The 19,237-nt window shown below is 51.5% G+C and overlaps 1 protein-coding gene and 1 long non-coding RNA gene across 7 annotated transcripts; one reads left to right on the top strand and one right to left on the bottom strand.

Annotated features, from left to right (window-relative positions):
• Window positions 1-188: 188 nt before the first annotated feature.
• TMED2 (transmembrane p24 trafficking protein 2) lies at window positions 189-14,955 on the bottom strand. Of its 4 annotated transcripts, none has more exons than XM_051828880.3 (5): window positions 13,914-14,955; window positions 12,198-12,390; window positions 11,846-11,866; window positions 8,234-8,341; window positions 189-1,691 (listed from the first exon to the last, which is right to left on the bottom strand). In XM_051828880.3, the coding sequence occupies exons 1-5, from the start codon at window positions 13,989-13,991 to the stop codon at window positions 1,567-1,569; spliced, it is 525 nt and encodes a 174-aa protein (XP_051684840.1). In that variant the 5' UTR covers window positions 13,992-14,955; the 3' UTR covers window positions 189-1,566. The 4 variants fall into 4 exon arrangements, with proteins under 4 accessions (XP_051684840.1, XP_051684838.1, XP_069922208.1 ...); XM_051828878.3 differs by lacking the exon at window positions 13,914-14,955 and adding an exon at window positions 13,302-13,565; XM_070066107.2 differs by lacking the exon at window positions 11,846-11,866.
• LOC127485657 (uncharacterized) lies at window positions 13,635-18,795 on the top strand. 3 transcript variants are annotated; one of them, XR_016227087.1, is made up of 4 exons: window positions 13,639-13,747; window positions 15,928-16,058; window positions 18,256-18,374; window positions 18,535-18,795. It is a non-coding gene; the product is annotated as an uncharacterized LOC127485657 (long non-coding RNA). The 3 variants fall into 3 exon arrangements; XR_007912604.3 differs by lacking the exon at window positions 18,256-18,374 and having other exon boundaries at window positions 13,635-13,747; XR_016227088.1 differs by lacking the exons at window positions 18,256-18,374; window positions 18,535-18,795 and adding an exon at window positions 17,185-18,137.
• Window positions 18,796-19,237: the final 442 nt, after the last annotated feature.

The raw sequence follows: 19,237 nt of genomic DNA on the forward strand, positions 1-19,237 counted from the left end.
AGGTGCTGGCTTAGGCACCCGAGTCCCCGCCAACCACATCAGACACATGGGCGGAGCTCCTGGCTTCAGCCTGGACCAGTCCCACCTGCTGCAGGCATCAGTTAAAAATGAATTTACAAAGCACAGAATGTTGGTACGTACCAAATGTGAATTAGTCACCATTAATACATAAAACACAGAATACTGACTGTTTTTAAAAAGAATTGTTTATTTACTGAACCTGGGGCATATTAGATATATAACCAATTTCAAATTTACATCTTTTAATTCAGTTTTGAAGTGTTTTTACACACACACACAAAATTGGCAAGCAACAGTTACCCTAAGGTGAAACACCCTCACCTTATCAATGAACTGTTGCAAGTTATTGTCATCCAAGGTTGAAAAAGTATTTGTCCTCAACAAGGAAACTGTAACAAATTTAAATTAATTATATAAAACTTGTTACTTATAGTTTTTCCCTTGCAAAGATCCAAAAAAAATGTACAAGTAACTAATATACATCAGTCACAACATAATCCTGGATCATCCCATACCAACAACAGATGCTCCTTTAATTTCAAACCCATCATCAGAGATCAAAGAGAAAAGTCATTCCGTTCTATATAAAACAAAATTCACATGTGCCAAAAAAAGAAAAACCCAGGAGAAACAAACAAAAAACCCTAGAGCCGACATGACATCCAGTGCCCTAGGTTAAGTGGCCAAAGACCACTGGTGAAAAGTAAAATAGTGGCTGGATGTCACTGCAACAAAACCCAACAGGCTCCAAGCCTCTGCCATCAGAAATCCAGACTGTTCCAGTGACGTGAATGCATACTTTGTACCTGCCAAGAGTGGACATGGACGTGGCAGCACGGGGAGCTCTAGCATTTCCTGAACACCTGGAGAGTGGCTTTCAGAGCAGCTTCTGATGAGGTTGGGCAGAGGCCCGACAATGGTTATTAGCTGCTCTGTCACCAATTTATATGGAGGCGATTGAAGCCTACAGTTTGATATAAAAAACTGAGGGGGAACTGCGTGTCAGAGGAGTCTTACCTTCAGAGCAAAAACAAACAACAAAATGACCCAGCCCGAGCAAGTTCTCCAAGAGAACTCCGCCACTAGGCAGGGCCGACAATGGCAACATTCAGATTGCTGCTCCTCACATGGACTCAACAAAATGACTTTTTAATGATGTGAACCACAGGATGAGGGGGCCCAAAAATGCAGTCATTTTAGTAGAGATCTGTCAGGCACTGTGCCGATACCCTGACCAAACTGCAATTTAGTATGAAAACAAAAGATCTCCTGAAGACTACTCCTATGTGTCATTTACAGTGTTTGAGTTCTGAAAGGACTTGTATCAGGAAGGCAGCACGCTAAGAAATTATGCCAGATGTCAGATTTTCACTGTCACTTTCTTAAGAAGGTGTTTCTCCCCCACTATCTACTCGTCGCAAAGAAAACAAACCAAACCGTGAATGTACAGTTCAGAAAAGAGGAACAGAAACTAATGACATTATTATGACCAAGGTGTTTGGTAAACAGTGAGTTATGAGTTTGGGATCCTCAGGAAAAGGCTTTTTAAACCACCCTCCGGACTTCAAAAAACCTCTTCAGGTAGTAGATCTGTCCCAGCGTCATGGCAACCAGGACAAGGGCTTCAAAGAAGGACCAGAGGACCACTCTGCTGTTGGTGTTGTCGTTGACTGTGGAGGATAAAAGAAATTAAAAACAATCCCCCCAAATAAGGCATAATAAATAAGGCATTTAAATCACCTCCTAGTCTTGATGTGAAAGTGACATTTTACACAGCATTCACAGTGTCTAAATGCATCTATCCCCACACGCGGACATACTTGGAAACAGGGATTTACAGCTTTAAAGGGACCGCCAAGATTGAGTAGAGCCAAGCTCATGAATGGAGAGTGAAAGGAAGTGTGATTTGCCCAAGATCACACTTTCAGGAATAAAATCCACTCCAACCTCCTTTCTCTCTCATCCTTGAAATGTCCTGTATTAGAATCTTTTTGCTGAATCAGAAAATAGACGTTAAAAAAGTATGTATTATTTCAAGATCACAGTTGAACAACAGGGACAATCTCCTAGTCAGTGTCTTCTCCCTTAAGCATTCATTCAGCAAGTACTTACTGAGGACCTGGCACCCACTCTGGAGGGGAGAGGCTTCTCAGGCACCAACACAGTCAGATATAAGACAGCCATCATAGGCTGGCGCTGTGGCACAGCGGATAAGGCCACTGCCAGCAGTGCTGGCATCCCATATGGGAACCAGTTCAAGTCCTGGCTGCCCACTTCCAATCCAGCTCTCTGCTATGGCCTGGGAAGGCAGTAGAAGATGGCCCAATTCCTTGGCCCCTGCACCCGCATGGGAGGCCAGGAAAAAGTTCCTGGCTCCTGGCTTCACATCAGCCCAACTCTGGCTGTTGCGGCCAACTGGGGAATGGAGCAGCTGATGAAAGACCTCTCTTTCTCTCTGCCTCTCCTCCTCTCTCTGTGTAATTCTTTCAAATAAATAAATCTTAAAAAAAAAAAAAAAAAGACAGTCATCACGCAGTCCAAGCTCAAAGCTAAGGATTTTATTCACAAGAGTTAAGTCCTGACTACTCTGTATTACTTTCCTCTGCTTAATTTATCACTACTCTTTTAAGTTCCTGATCAAGTTCTACAGCCTTAACTTTTTTAAACTACTTGGTAGGGGCTGGTGCTGTAGCGTAGCTATTGAACTAATGATCAACAGGAAATGAAAAGCATTTATCATGCTTCCAAGAGGTTATCTTTCAATTATTCAAAAGTATGTGACTTTTCAAAGAGACACTTGCCAAGAACATTAACTAAAAGTCTAAAAACCACCAAAATCACTGAAATTTTAGTGCTAACTCCATGAGATGGAGGTTACTTCCGCTGAAAACCTAGCAACCAATTCCTAGCATAACTCAAATGACTCATTATGTTAGGACTGTGTCTAATACATGGTTCCATAAATATTTCAAAATACCCAGCAATCATTAAAAGTGAATTTAGAGGCACAGGAAAAATGTGTTTAAAATCTTAACAGTTGGGACTTGTGTTGTGGCACAATAAGCTAAGCTACTGCCTGCAACATCACTATCCCATATCTGAACACTGGTTCGAGTCCCAGCTGCTCCACATTCTATTCAACTCCATGCTAATGCACCTGGGAAGGTAATGGAAGGTAGCTCCAGAACATGGGCCCCTTCCACCCACAAGGGAGGCCCTGATGGAGTTCTAGGCCCCTGGCTTCAGCCTGGCCCAGACCTGGCCACTGTGGCCATTTAGGGTATGAACCCATGGATGGAAGATCTCTCTCTGTCTTTCCCTGTCACTCTGCATTTCAAACAAATCTTTTTTTTTTTTTTTTAAGATTTATTTATTTATCTGAAAGGCAGAGTTAGAGAGAGGAAGGCAGAGACAGAGATCTTCCATTTGCTACTTATTCCCCAAGTGGCCACAACAGCCAGGGCCTGACCAGGCCAAAGCCAGGAGCCAAGAGCTTCTTCCAGGTCTCCCACATGGGTGCAGGGACCCAACCACTTGGGCCATCTTCCACTGCTTTCCTATGCACATTAGCAGGGAGACAGACTGGAAATGGAGCAGCCAGGACTCAAACTGATGCTTACATGGGGTGCTGGCATTACAGACAGCAGCTTAACCTGAAATACAACCCTGGCCCCACACAATCTCTTAATTGTGAATATAAAGCATATTTTTCTCTCCTAGTAGTTAACCTAGTAGTTAGCCAGTAGTTAAGACACCCACATTCCGTATCGAAGAGCCTACATTTGACAGCCACTTCCAGCTCCTAACTCCAGCTTCCGGGTAGACCCTTTGAGGCAGTGGGGATGGGGTTCTGTCACCCAGGTGGGAACGCTGGTGTGAGTTCCTGACTATTGGGTTTGGCCTGGCCTGGTTACTACATGCACTTAGAAAGTGAACTAGTGAATGGGAGATCTACCCTGTCTGTACCACTCTGTGTTGCTCTCAAATTAACAAAACAAAAAATTATCTCTTTTTAATTTAGAGAAAAGTACATCTTTAAGTAGAACACACTGAAGCATTACAACAGAAGGCAGCCAGCGAGGAAAGCATGCATAAGGCGCGTTTATGCAGTTCACCTATCACCCTGGTCTGGAGGCAGCAGTCACTGGAGCAAAGGTCTTGCAAAGTTCACCTCCGAGAAGTGGGGGCTACAGATGTATACAGAAACACTGGGGACTACTCAATTTACATAAATAAACTGACTGCCTGAACTTCAGTTCTCCAACCTGTTATAGGTTGAGCATCCCAATTCAGATACTGAAACCCAAAATGCTCTCTGAAAACTGTAACGCTCCAAATCCTGAAATGCTCCAAAATCCAACACTTCTGGGGCCCAGACACGATGAATCAAAGTTTAACTTCAGGGCCAGCAAGCAGGTAAAGAGCCTGTAGTGCCAGCATCCCATATGGGCACCGGTTCAAGTCCTGGCTGCCTCACTTCCAATCCAGCTCTCTGGTATGGCCTGGGAAGGCAGTAGAACATGGCCCAATTCCTTGGGTCCCTGCACCTGCAGGGAGGCGCAGAAGTTGTTCCTGGCTCCTGGCTTCGGACCAGCCCAGCTCCAGCCATTGTGGCCAACTGGGGAGTGGACAAGTGGGTGGAAGCGCCCACACTCGCTCGCTCTCTCTGCCTTTTAAATAAATAAATAAAATAAATCTTTAAAAAAAAAAAGGCTTAATTTCCTGTAGCATTTTGGATTTCAGATTTTCAGATTATAGGTGCTCACAGAAAAGCCCATGTAAATATTCCAAGACCTAAAAAACTGACATCTGAACACTTCTGGTCCCGAGCACTTAGGATAAGGGTACTCAACCTGCAACACTTCTCTTTTTATTTATTCGAAAGGCACAGACAGAGATCTCCCATCTGCTGGTAACCTCCCCCAAATGCCACAAAAGCTGGAGCTGGGCCAGGCCAAAGCCAGGAGCTGGAACTCGAGAGTGTCCCAAGTGGGTAACTGGAACTCAGCTGCTTGAGCTGTCACATATGGCCTCCCAGAGTACACACAGCAGGAAGCTAGAACAAGAGCAGAGCTGGCACTCAAATCCAGGCACTCCCGTATGATACGTGGTCATCTCACCCCATGCTATCTGCTGTAATGCTGTTAACACGAGTACTTACTCACTATTTGTGAAACAAGTATATGGGGATTTCCACTGCAGCTAACAGTGGGAGACCGGCAGACAGGCACACCCTCTGGCCTCTGTGTTCCGAAGAGCTTGGGATGTCATCAAAGCCATCAGGTCTAACTAGTTAAAACTGCGAAGTAGTGAAAATTTTTAGCCCTCCGATTACAGCAAGGTAGCCAAGGTGAGGGGAGAAGATGCAAACCCCAGAGGATGATCAAGTGTACAGTGGCAGCCAGCAAAGACATTGTGGGGGGAACAGGCAGAAGTGTGCCCCACTACCCCACGGACTCGAGGGGCTTCTCCGGTCTGTTACATTTACCCCATATCCTGCCCAGGTAAGGGCTCTACCTGAAAGCACATCTCCAGCAGTGGCAGGAATAAATTTAAGCAGTAACAAGAGCAGAAACCCCATCTTAATTTCAAGATGTGCCAGTCTCTGGGTCAATCTTCTGTCCACTCCCTAGCCCAATTCAGAGCAAAGAACTACTTGGGGCCGGCGCCGTGGCTCAATAGGCTAATCCTCCACCTTGCGGCGCCGGCACACCGGGTTCTAGTCCCGGTCGGGGCGCCGGATTCTGTCCCGGTTGCCCCTCTTCCAGGCCAGCTCTCTGCTATGGCCAGGGAGTGCAGTGGAGGATGGCCCAGGTGCTTGGGCCCTGCACCCCATGGGAGACCAGGAAAAGCACCTGGCTCCTGGCTCCTGCCATCGGATCAGTGCGGTGCGCCGGCTGCAGCGGCGGCCATTGGAGGGTGAACCAACGGCAAAGGAAGACCTTTCTCTCTCTGTCTCTCTCTCTCACTGTCCACTCTGCCTGTCAAAAATAAAAAAAAAAAAAAAAAAAAAAAAAAAAAAAAGAACTACTTGGAGGATCAAAGACTTAAACCATGGCATTTGGTCTGCAAGTCAATATGGCACCTCTTAATTTGAAATGCAAAAGTCTAATATGCAGTGCTCTGCTGTATGCTACACAGACTTCTGTAACCGAACACAGGTACTAATCACCACTGTTCCCAACTCACAAATCTTGGAACCCAGATACCCACCCAGTGACTTGCCCATGTAAATGCTTTGCTATTTTCTATTCTAACTAGAGTAGACCTTCTGTTTGAGAAAAAAGTTTAAATCTCAGTATACCTTAATAACGGGTATAAAACAATGAGATAATTATAAAACCCACTGTAATACTCAATTTATGATTTCTCTTTCCCCTTCTTAAGAAATCCATCAGCTTACTCCTTAGCTTACCATGCAATGTAAAAAAAATCATAGCAACTTATGATGAATCTTAATAGTGCTTTATGATTTAAAATGCCCCAATAATACTATAATTTAGTGCAACACTCTAAATGTGTATACTCAAAAAATATTTTTCCACAAGTTTTTTTTGTTTTTTTTTTTTTAAGATTTATTTATTTTACTTATTTGAAAGGCAGAGTTACAGAGAGGCAGAGGCAGAGCGACAGAGGTCTTCCATCCGCTGGTTCACTCCCCAAGTGGCTGCAACAGCCAGAGCTGGGACAATTTGAAGCCAAGAGCCAGGAGCTTCTTCCAGATCTCCCACACAGGTACAGGGGCCCAAGGACTTGGGCCATCTTCTACTGCTTTCCCAGGGCATAGCAGAGAGCTGGATTGAAAGTGGAACAGCTGGGACTTGAACCGGTGTCCATATGGGATGCCAGCACTGCAGGCAGCAGCTTTACCCAATGCACCACAGCGCCAGCCCCCACAAGTGCATTTTTAAAGTCAAAGTTTAGTGGGCCAGGACCAGTACTGTGGTGCAGTGGGCTAAGCCTCCGCCTGTGGCGCCTGCGTCCTATATGAATGCATGTTCATGTCCTGGCTGCTCCTCTTCTGCTACAGCTCTCTGCTTATGGCCTGGGAAAGCAGTGGGAGATGGCCCAAGTGTGTGGGCTCCTGCATGCGTGTGGGAGACTGTCGCTCCCCCTCTTCGTGGAGGAACGACACTAAACCCTGCCTAGGCTTCATATCCGAGTCACGGCACCATTATGTCGCTCCCCCTCTTCGTGGAGGAACGACACAGGACCCTGCGCTGTTCTTTCGTCTGCTCGGCCCTCCCCGGGTTTGCTGCTGGTTCTTCCCGGGTTGGCTACTGTCCCTTCCACCTCCGTGGAAGGGCAGTTCCCCCTGGCCACATTCCCCACTTCCGCAGGGGAGCGGCACACTGCCGGCCGGCTCTCTCGGGGGCTGCACAGGTTCCCTTAGATGTTCCCCATAGATGTTCCTGGTGCATGCAGTCTCTCTCCTCCTTTATAGTCCTCCTCTGCCAATCCCAACTCGGCTGCCCACACGCCGAGTACGCTGCTCTCCTCCAATCAGTAGCAAGTCCTACAGTTTATTGGTTGAACTGGAGGCAGCTGTGCGGAAGCTGTTTACTTCTCTCCCAGCGCCATATTGTGGGAGAGCAGATGCACAGAATAAGTCTTAATTCCAGTAACTCAGTCTAGTCCGGTTGCTCCCCACAGGAGACCCAGAAGGGGATCCTGGCTGCTGATCAGCTCAGCTCCAGCTGCTGCGGCAATTTTGGGAGTGAGTGAGAGGATGGAAGATTTATCTCAGTCTCTCCCTCTCTCTGTGTCTTACAAGTAAATAAATCTTACAAAAAGAAAAAAAAAAAAAAAAAGGTTTAGTGGGCCAGCGTTTTGGTGCAGTAGATTAAGTCACTGTTGGCAATGCTGTCATCCCCTGTGGACACGAGTTTGAGTCCCAGCTGCTCCACTTCAGATCCAGCTTCCTACTGATGTGCCTGGGAAGAGCAGAAGATGGCACAAGTACCTGGGGCCCTGTTACCAACATGGGAGACCTGGATGGAGCTCCAGGCTCCTGGCTTTGGCCCGGTCAGGCCTTGGCTGTTGCAGCCATTTGGGGGAGTCCAGCAGATGGAAGATATCTCTCTCTGTGTAACTCTGCCTTTCAAATACATACATGTCTTTAATAAATAAATAAAGTCAGCGTCTAACACGACACGTTGAGTTTCCAAGCGAGGGAGAACAGGCATTGGTCACACCGCACGGCTGCACTTACTGGCTCTGTGTATCCTCTCTCGCACCTCCATGTACTCCTGCTCGTGCTTTACGGCTGTCATGGCCACTGCCAGCTCGTTGATCATTTCTTCTAGCTTGTTCTGATGAGCTACGGGAGGATTTGAACACATGTTAGCACACGTTTGACAATCTCTCTTCCAGAAATACTTGTTTAACAATCAAAACAGTCCTCAGAGAGGCTTATAAAAGGAACTATGTTTAGAATGGCTCAGACATCAACGTGGAGCACTGCTGAAGCACTGGTAACAATTTAATTGTCAAAGCATTTTTTGAAAGTTCATTCCCAGGAGAGAAACTTCTTTCAAGGTAGGAAATATACTATAAAATGCTTACTAAAGGAAAATAGCACTAAAATTTTCTTGTAATGAACTGTTGCTGTTAAGACATTTACTGATGAATAAACTACAGAGAAGTAAAGACTGAGGAAGAGAGAGCACAAAATAAACATTAAAGATTTCAAAAAGTTCACAGAAAATGAGTTACCAAGAAAAAACTCTGCATGGACTTCAACATTTCTTGCACCAAAACAGATTCATCTTTTAACTCTATTTTCCATGAATATTTTGAATTAAATGAGCAGGAACGTATTTAAGAATCAATATCCTATACATACAACACTTAAACTAAAATTGAAATCTCCTCCTAAGAATCACATTAACTCTAAACGTTAATTCAGAAGTAACACCAAAACAGACTTTCAAACTTCCCAAAGCTGAGCAGAAAAAGCATGGCACTCTTGGGAAAATCCGCAGCAACTCACTCACTCCATGATGGTCAAACAATGAGTTCACAACGTGGGGAGCAGCAGGTATTGCAAATACAGACACGAGCTCTCAGCTACGCAGTCTTCAACCAGATAATCTACTTTAGCCAAAATCGAGGGGGAAGACATTGGGCTTGGTGGGTAAGATGGAGGTTCGAATGCCCACATCCCACAGCGGCGTGCACAGGGGCTATTCCCAGCTCCAGCTCCTGCATCTAGCTTTCTGCTAATACAGACCCTGGGAGGCAGCAGAAATGGCTCAGCTGACTGGGTTCCTGCCACCCTCTCGGGAGATGTGGAGTGAGATCCTGGCTCCCAGCTTTGGCTCAGCCCAGCTCCAGCCCTTGCAAGCACTCCGGGGGACAGACCAGTGGATGGGAATTCTGTCTCTCAAATAAATTAATATATAAATTTATAAAATACAAAACACTGTTTCTAAAGAATAAGCACATGTTTCTAGGCAGTGCTATGGCAATGAGCAAGCAGGCAATACAAGGGAACATTCTCAGGATGAGGGGACTCTGTTCACCCCCACCCTAGACCCAGGGCCTCCCTGGGGTGCCAGATTCCCACAATCCTAAACTCCTAAAAAGAAGCTAAGGGCCACCCAACATTTAATGCAGCTAAGTTCCTCACCAGCTTCACTTCAGAAGGCCCATGCACCACACAGAACCTTCTGTTGAGGGCTTCGTGGGGTGGCACTGCCAACATTTTGGCCACGTGTCCCATGTCGTGGGGAGCTGGCCAATGCCTTTCTGGAGGACTCAGCCACACCCACGGCCTCTAGTCTCTAGGTGCCAGCGGCAGCCACCCACTGATGGACTCATCAGATTCCAAGGCATCTGCTGAGATGGCCAAGGTCCCCTGGGAGGCAAAGACCCCCTGCCTTGAGAACCACTCAGTACCGGAAGGCGGGATTTGACAGCTGCCGTTCCCTGACATTAACAAGCAAGAGCAAGAAGGTGAAACGCTGTTCAAGGACTACTTACGACATCCAACAACCATGTTCGTTGGCCACTATTTTTTTTTTTTTTTTTTTTTTGACAGGCAGAGTGGACAGTGAGAGAGAGAGACAGAGAGAAAGGTCTTCCTTTTTTGCCGTTGGTTCACTCTCCAATGGCCGCCACACTGCGGCTGGCACACCGCGCTGATCCGATGGCAGCAGCCAGGTACTTATCCTGGTCTCCCATGGGGTGCAAGGCCCAAGCACTTGGGCCATCCTCCACTGCATTCCCTGGCCACAGCAGAGAACTGGTCTGGAAGAGGGGCAACCAGGACAGAATCCGGCGCCCCGACCGGGACTAGAACCCGGTGTGGAGGATTAGCCTAGTGAGCCACGGCGCCGGCTTTGGCCAGTATTTTCTAATCATGTAAATAGGACCCACTTGCAGAAAATGAACAAACATAACACACTCCCCAAAAAACTCCTAATTCTCAAGAACAGCCAAGTCCTGCCCATCACAAGACCCTGAAAAATGAGCACAGGAAGCACTAAGTAGCCTGATTCCCTAGCTTGGATGATGTTATCATGCTAGTGCAAGGGGGTGTGCTAAACAACTGCTAGCTTCTAGAAAATCCTGGCATGTACTGTGGTCCCCAAACGCACGAGCACACACATGTATTGTGGTCCAGAAATACATGTGTGCATGCACACATACACACTGTGGTCCCCAAACACATGTGTGCGTGCACACACACACTGTGGTCCCCAGACACATGTGCGCACACACACACATGTACTGTGGTTCCCAAATGCACACATACAGTACTGTGGTCCCTACACATACGTGTGCACACATAGGTACTATGGACCCCAAACACACAAACACACACACAAGTACTGTGATCCCCACATGGGCACACACAGATGTACTGTGGTCCCCAAATGCACACACACATGTACTGTGGTCCCTATGCACACATAAACACACACACACACACACACACATAAGCACACACATACTGTGGTCCCCAAACGCATACGCACGCGCACACACACACGTACTGTGGTCCCCAAATGCACACACCCATGTACTGTGGTCCCCAAACACACACACACCCAAAGGTACTGTAGTCCCCAAATGCATGCGTGCACACACACATGTACTGTGGTCCCCAAATGCACACACATACACAGGTACTGTGGTCCCAAACACACACGCACACACACATACTGTGGTCCACACACACGCACACACGCACACACACATACTGTGTTCCCCAAATGCACGCACGCATGCATGCACACAGACACACAGGTACTGTAGTCCCCAAACGCACGTGTACACACACACATACTGTGGTCCCCAAACACACACACATGCGCACACACAAGCAATTAATCCAGAACAGCCAGTCAAGGTCACTGCTGGTCAGCTGGGTAATAAGCAACCTATCCACACATGTGGCCGAGAGAACTTTTTCACTGTTATCTGCACATGGCTCCTAGCGCTGCATTCCATATCCAAACAAGCTGCAAGCCGGAAACTTGAATGGTAAAACAAGCCTGCAAGATTAGTTATCCAAGCACCACTTGCAATTAGCTAGGTTTAATTAAGACATTTCTTTCCCACCCTTCAGTTTTCACTGTGAGGAATCAAAAATGTTACTACTGATAAGTCAATCGCTGTGTTCTCCCTGATACTAATTTTAAAATAACTCATACTCCTGTCAACCAAACAGAAAACCACAATAATCAATCTCATTAGTTGCACTTTTTTTTTTTTTTAAAGAAAGAAACACACTCATGCCAGCAAACTGAGGTTAGAAAAAAGGAAAGCAGAGATTAGACACTGGCAAACAGGATGCTGTCGTCAGCAGTCCACGTACCGTCCCATGTGTCTCCACCACCTGAAGAAGCAGAAGACGTGAACACGAGGAAAAAACCGAAAAGTTTAACCACAGTAGTCATATACACCAGGATTAGGAAATAACACAACCAACTGCCCACGACTCTGCAACCTGACACGTGAGACCACCAGGGAGAAAGTGACCCAGAAGGGGCAGCCACCAAGATTGAACTTCCAGAAACTTGTCAGGGCGCTTGCCTAAGTAGCAACCACATCTCAAAAGAGATGCACAGTTTGAGGGCGGTGACCTCGGGAGGAAAAAGGAGTTTTGAGAGCCCAGTGCTGGGTTCTGCCAGACACCAGCGTGCAGGAAGGCAGGGCCGGCGGCTCACCTTCTGTCTCCATGTCCTGGCCTTTCGGGGCCTCCCCAATGTCGATGGTGAACATCACGATCTTTGGGGTCATGGTGGACATCCTGTTGCTGAAACAGAACTTGTACGTCCCGTCCATGTGAGCAGCAAACGTGTACTTCCCACTGGACTCCCGGTCCCCTTTGTAGATGCCCTTATTGTCAGGGCCTGTGATCTGGAGGCAGGGCAGACAGACAGGAAAGGTCACCCAGAATTCGGCATCACGAACTTGGCAAGCAGCGCCTGCCGGCGCGGACACTCACTACGCACAGGGCGGCCCCTCCCTGTCGGCGACAGCGACAGCGACAGCGGCGGGCGGCCACGCTCTCCCGCTCCCTGGAAGCCGGCCCGTCCCCTGGCTCTCTAAAGCACCGGTCACCGCCGACTGGGTGGAGGTCTCGCGTGTCCGGTTTAAGCCTCAATCCCCTCACACGGACCCCGCACCTTACACGTGGCCTGCAACCGGCCTTCCACCACCAGCAAGCAAGCGGCTTCCATCAAAACCCAATTAGAGCCGCTTAGGGACGCAGAAGTCTGGGGAGTCCGTGTTTAATCTGCCTCGAGGGAAAAGGCCTGCACCGGAAAGGCGGAGACCGAAAATCCCCTCCCGGCCGGCTCCAGGCACCCGCCCTCCGCCCGCCCCCGGCCCCGGTAATCCGAACAGCGGACTGCAAGGTCCAGGCTGACAGGTTCTCCCCGCGGACCGCCAGTTCTCTCCAGACACGCTGCCACCGCTCCGCCCAAAACGCACGACCGACGGCACCTCGCCCTCTCCCAGGTCCCCGGGGGCTCGAGCGACACACGGGCCACACGCTGTGTCTACGCCCACGCGCCGCCGGGCCCGCCTCGCTGCCTTCCGACCACTTTTTTCAAAAGTTTCCACGCCGCGTTCCAACAGTAACCCGCAGCACCGAGGGCGCTCGCTTCCCGCGCCGAGACCCGCCTCCAGCCGCGCCGCCGCGACGGGGCCCCCAGGCGCCTGGGTCGAGCCCCGCGGGTCGAGGGGCGGCGGCCCGGCCCCTCCCCGCCCCGGACGGCGGCCTCCGAGCCTCGCCCCCGCCTCGGCCGCGGGCAGCGCGCCCGCACCTCCACGTCGATGTCCAGGAAGCCGCCCTCGGCCACCTCGAAAATGAGGCCCATCTTGGTGCCCGAGGTGACCCGCTCGAAGAAGCACTCCTCGGCGTGCGCGTCGATGCTGACGAAGTAGCCCGAGGCCGTGGCCAGCAGCGCGGCCAGCAGCACCAGCAGCTCGGCGAGCGTCACCATAGTGGCACGGAGGCCCAGGCCAGCACCGGGACCGCGGCCTCCACAGCCGCCGCCGCCGCTCACCGCCGCCGCCGCCGCCGCTCCGCCCCTTCCGGCTGCGCCGCCGACGGGGCTGATGCGGGCGCCGCCGATTGGCTGGCGCGGGCGGCTGCCACGTAACGGACGCACGGCGGCCGTCGAGGGACACGGCGGCCCGCGCGGCCCGCGCCCGGACGGCGGCTCCGAAAGGCCAAAAGTGGTCGTCACCCGCCTTTTCGCGCTCAGAGGCAAGTTCACGTGGCCTTCCGAGAGAGTGACCGCATCGCACGGGATCTCGCGCGCTCTCAGGATCGCCCGGGAATCCGGGGAGGCCTTCGGACGCTGCAGGGGAAGTGGACGGGGTGTGAGGGGTGGGGAGCTCGGCCCGCCCCGGCCGCCCCGGCCCCCGCTTACCGGGGCTCTGTGTTTACGCGTGCCACTGTCGGCGTGCAGGCCCTGACCACACACACACACTCGTTGCGGGGTCCGCATCTCCGCGGGACAGCGCGCCCCCAGCGCCAGCCGCCGCCTGGTCCCCCGCAGCTCAGCCCCCAGGTCGCCTCCGTCGTGCGAAACCTCCCTGGCGTCGTCCCCACAGTCCGGCGCCCCCGCGGCGGGTTCGAGGCTGTGTTCCGGCCTTCACCGAGCGGACCCGGGACCAGGCGGCGCTCCGAGCCTCAGTCTCCGCGTCTGTGAAAGGGGCGGCCGTCAGCTGCCGGCCAGCCGCTGTGTCCCCGGAGACGGCGGGCGACAGGGGGCGGTAGCGGCCCGGAGTGACCGCGGCGGTGTGCGGGAGGCCTCGGGGCTGTGGCGGGCTGCCTTCCCGGCCCGCACCGCTGCGGGGCCGCGCTGGCCTTGCGCGTGGAATTGCCCCGTGAGTTTGCATTTTTCAACTTCGTGACTGACGTTCTGAGTTGATTTGGAGGCGTTTAGCATGTGGACACTTGGCGTCAGCGGAACGCCATAACCTGCCTACTGTGGGCTTTTATGAGATCAATCAGACGACCCGGTCCAAATGTCTGGAGGAATCCGAGTTTGCTGCTTAGGCACCAGGGAGTGGAGGGCATGTGGCAAATGGAGCGCGGACGTCCGCTAAACACACTCCGTTACTTTTTAAAAACACAGCAGTGGGCTGCGCCGGGGCTCACTTGGTTAATCCTCCGCCTAGGCGCCTGCATCCCATATGGGCGCCGGATTCTGTCCCGGTCGGGGCGCCGGATTCTGTCCCGGTCGGGGCGCCGGATTCTGTCCCGGTTGCCCCTCTTCCAGGCCAGCTCTCTGCTGTGGCCAGGGAGTGCAGTGGAGGATGGCCCAAGTGCTTGGGCCCTGCACCCCATGGGAGACCAGGATAAGTACCTGGCTCCTGGCTTCAGATCCATGCAGCACCGGCTGTGGAAGACCTTTCTCACTGTCTAACTCTGCCTGTCAAATAAATTTTAAAAATTAAAAAAAAAAAAAAAAAAAAAAAAAAAACACACAGCAAGGGGCCACAGGTGAAGCCGGCGCCTGCAGTGCCAGCATCCCATATGGGTCCTGGTTCAGTCCCGGCTGTTCCACTTCCAATCCAGCTCTCTGCTGTGGCCTGGGAAAGCAGTGGAAGATGGCCCAAGTCCTTGGACCCCTGCACCTGCATGGGAGACCTGGAAGAAGCTCCTGGCTCCCGATCTGCACAGCTCCGGCCGTTGCGGCCAATTGGGGAGTGAACCAGCAGATGGAAGACCTCTCCTTCTCTCTCTGTGTAACTCTGACTTTCAAGTAAATAGATAAATCTTAAAAAAAAAAAAAAAAAAAAAAAAAAAAAAGAGCGAGCTGTGTCTGCACGGTGTTCCAGCGTAGCCTGATCCGGAGGCCTCACGCTCCGTCGGTCAGCACCACGGCGATCCGTTTCTGTCGCCATCTACCACACAGTCCAACGCAACCCCTTCTGCACGGTGGTTCAGGAACTCAGCGTCCCCTGCTAGTAACTCTACCACTCCACAGGATTTCAGGGTCCGCCCTTGGGGTGGGGGAGCCCCCTTAGCGGGATCTGCCCGCGTTCCAGCGTCCAGAACTCAGTGGCATGACTGCAGCGGCACGGGAGGCCAGGAGATGCATGCAGCAGGCGCCCCGAGGGGAGAGCTGCCCCCAGAGGCAGTAGAGCGGCCAGCGCGCACAAGGATGTGCACGCAGATTCTGTTCCTGCTGGGTTTCCATCTGTATCTTACGTGAGGCACAGACACTGTCCATCCGCTGTTCACCCCTCAGGTGCCCACAACAGCCAGGTTGGCCAGGCTGAAGCCGGGGCCTGGAACTCCCATCATCCGAGCCCCCATGCCTCCCAGGGTGCACATGAGCAGGAAGCCAGGACGCAAACCCAGCAGGTGTCCCAAGCAGCGTCACAACTCCTGTGCCAAACGCCCACCCACAATCTGTTCTTTTCTTTTTTAAGGATTTATTTCAAAGAGTGAAAGACAGAGAAAGGGAGATCTTCCACCCGGTGGTTCACCCTCCAATTGACTGCAACAGTTGGGGTGGCTCAGGCCAAAGCCAACGGCCAGCAACTCCATCCAGGTCTCCCAGGTGGGTGCGGGGCCCAAGCACTTGGGCCGTCTTCCACTGCTTTCCCGGGCCACGGCAGGGAGCTGGGTCAGCAGGGAGTGGCTGGAGCAGGAACTAACCAGTAGCGCTGCAGCCCAGGAAGTGAACAGGAAAGGCCAGGGCAGGTCACGAGGAGGAAAGCGAGGTGCAACGTGTTTTCAGCGCCAGCGTGATCGCAGCCAGATTTCTGGTGAGACCGGGTCTCCGGGTGAGTCCTGGGCTTTCTCTGTTTGTCCTGCTTTGGCTTTCGGTGCTCAGTGTCCACTCACCCTCTGTGAGGCTGCCTTCGTTCTCTGCTGAGGGTCCGCCTGATGCCATCATCCCCTGCCTTCCGGGTGGACAGCCTGGCTCCAAGCCGGGGCAGTCAGCAGCTCTGGCTCCCCAAGTGCAGTGGCTGCTCCCAGGTGGGCAAGTGTCCCTCGCGGGGTTAATGGCCTCCAATGAAGATTCTGAGGTTAATGGGACCGGTAAGCCGTGGCCATGGAGGCCCCAGGGCCACCTCTGCTGTGGGAGTCGCGTGACATCATCATCGTGCAACCTGTGGCTTCTGGATTTAAAAAAACTGTTAACACCAGAATACACTCGTCTTTTAATCCCTTTATTCCCCAAAGTTTGTGAAATGCCCTTGTATTTGCACACACACACACAGAGTTCCTTGTATTTGCACTCACACACACACACACACACACACAGAGTTAGAGACAACGCACGAGAGTGAGCAACAAGTCTGTCTGCAACTCTCTGGAATAAAAGTTCTTTGAGGGACTGCTGTGGCATAGCAGCTAAAGCCCCACCTGCAGTGCCGGCATCCCATATGGGCTTTGGGTCAAGTCCTGGCTGCTCCACAGTACTTTTAAATTTTACTTTAATTTAGCTTTTTATAGAGCTATGAATTAGACACAATGGAACACATAATCGCATTGCGGTTCCCCATATGCGTGCATCGCCAAACCCACCTCTCAGGCTAAGACAGAAGAGGTTGGCTCAGGGGCCGCCTGCAAAGCGCCACCTCCCGTGTGAGGCAGCTACGGCTCCGACCGCTGTCACAGGACTGGCTTGCATGTTTTCTGTTGGTTTTTAATTAATTAATTTATTTATTTATTTACAGTTTAATCTACAATTCCCACAGCGGCCAGTGGTAAGCCTGGAGGGGGCAGGGACCCAGGTCCTGGAGCTGTCACCTGCTGCCTCCCAGAGTGTGCACTAGCAGGAAGCTGGACGGGAAGTGGAGTCCAGACTCCAACCAGACCCTGAGAGATGGGCTGCAAGGGTCCCAAGGGCATCTGAACTGCATCTTAAACGCCCATCCGCAAGTTTTGCATGTTTGCTTGTTTTTGGCTTTTTAAAGATTTATTTATTTGACAGCGAGAGAGATTTTCCATCCGGCTGCTTCACTCCCCAAGAGCTGCAACAACCAAGGCAGTGCCAGGCTGAAGGCAGGAACCCTGGGTTTCATCCAGGTCTCCCACGTAGGCGCAGGGCCTGTGACTCGGCCGTCCTCTGCTGCTTTCCCAGGCGCATTGGCCGGGAGATGACTCGGAAGTGGAGCAGCCGGGTTTTGAACACGGACTTCTCAACCAGCAGCTTGACCCCCAGGCCACAACGCCAGCCCGTGTTTTGTTTTGTTTTTTCATTTTGTTTTGTTTTTTAATAGTTGTGGTAAGCCTGACCTTCTTTGTTTTTCTTTTCATTTCTTTTCTTCTCTTTTTTTTAAGATGTATTTATTTGTTAGAAAGGCAGAGAGAAAGGTCTTCCATCCACTGGTTCACTCCCCAATTGGCCACAATGGCCAGAGCTGAGCCAATCTGAAGCCAGGAGCCAGGAGCTTCTTCCAGGTCTCCCACATGGGTGCAGGGGCCCAAGGACGTGGGCCATCTTCAGCTGCTTTCCCAGGCCACAGCAGAGAGCTGGATCAGAAGAGGAGCAGCCAGGACTCAAACCAGTGTCCATATGGGATGCCGGCACTGCAGGCTGCGACTTCACCCACTACGCCACAGCGCCGGCCCAGATGTTGTTCTGGAATCAACTTCATTGATGTATAATAAAAACATGTCCCTCTGACATCTCCTTCTATCCAAATGTCCTTGTGCCAGTTGCCGTCCCCACATCACCTCCGGCCCCGGGAGCCCCTGCTGTTCCTGTCCCTTGAGCTTAGACTCACCTCCCGGCAATTCCACAGGAAAGGGATCCTGCAGAGTGTATTGTACGGGGCTGATTCTCACAGCGTCTGCTCGGGAGCGTCCTCCGTGCTGCCGAACAGGGACTGACTGGTTCTCCATTGCTGCGTAGCATTTCACTGTACGCACGGATCCATCTATTCTGCTGAGAATGTTCCGCTAACTTCCTGTTTCAATAATTTGGAGGGGGCCGGCGCTGTGGCATAGCGGGTAAAGCCGCCGCCAGTAGTGCCAGCATCCCATATGGGCGCCGGTTTGAGTCCCAGCTGTTCCTCTTCCAGTCCAGCTCTCTGCTGTGGCCTGGGAAAGCAGTAGAAGATGGCCCAAGCCCCTGGGCCCCTGCACCCGCGTGGGAGACCTGGAAGAAGCTCTGGCTCCTGGCTTCGGATCGGCGCAGCTCCACCATTGCGGCCATTTGGGGAGTGAACCAGCAGATGGAAGACCTCTCTCTCTCTCTCTCTCTCTCTCTCTCTCTCTGCCTCTCCTTCTCTCTCTTTGTAACTCTGACTTTCAAGTAAATAAATAAATCTTTTAAAAAATAATAGTAATTTGGAGCGCATCGTTTCACTGCCAGGCGGGATCATCACAGTGTGGTAGAGATGTAGATTGTGTTAATTCTGACAGTTCGCCGAAGTGGCTTTGCCAGCTGCACTGCTACCCGCATTGTCTGACCTTGACAAGTGTGAAAGATGCAAGAGAGCTGGTGTGGTGGGAACGTGCAGAACCAGAGAAGATGCGGCTGAAGAGGAAGGAGGAGCCGGGTCCCCGTCCAGTCCCAGCTGCCAGAGAGCACGAGAGGGGCCTGCCTTCGCCGCGGTGCTTACTGTGCCACCTGGGACGCCTTTGGGGCTGCAGCGATGGCTCAAGTGCTTGGCTCCCACCGCCCACAGAAGGCCTGCATCGGGTTCCCAACTCCTGGCTTCGGCCTGGCCCAGTCCTGGCTGTTAGGGCCTTTGGGGAGTGAGCCAGAGATGGGAGCTCGCT

The sequence above is a fragment of the Oryctolagus cuniculus genome, chromosome 21, assembly GCF_051225735.1.
Source record: "Oryctolagus cuniculus isolate XC-2025 breed Fujian yellow rabbit chromosome 21, ASM5122573v1, whole genome shotgun sequence".
NCBI classification, from domain to species: Eukaryota; Metazoa; Chordata; class Mammalia; order Lagomorpha; family Leporidae; genus Oryctolagus; species Oryctolagus cuniculus.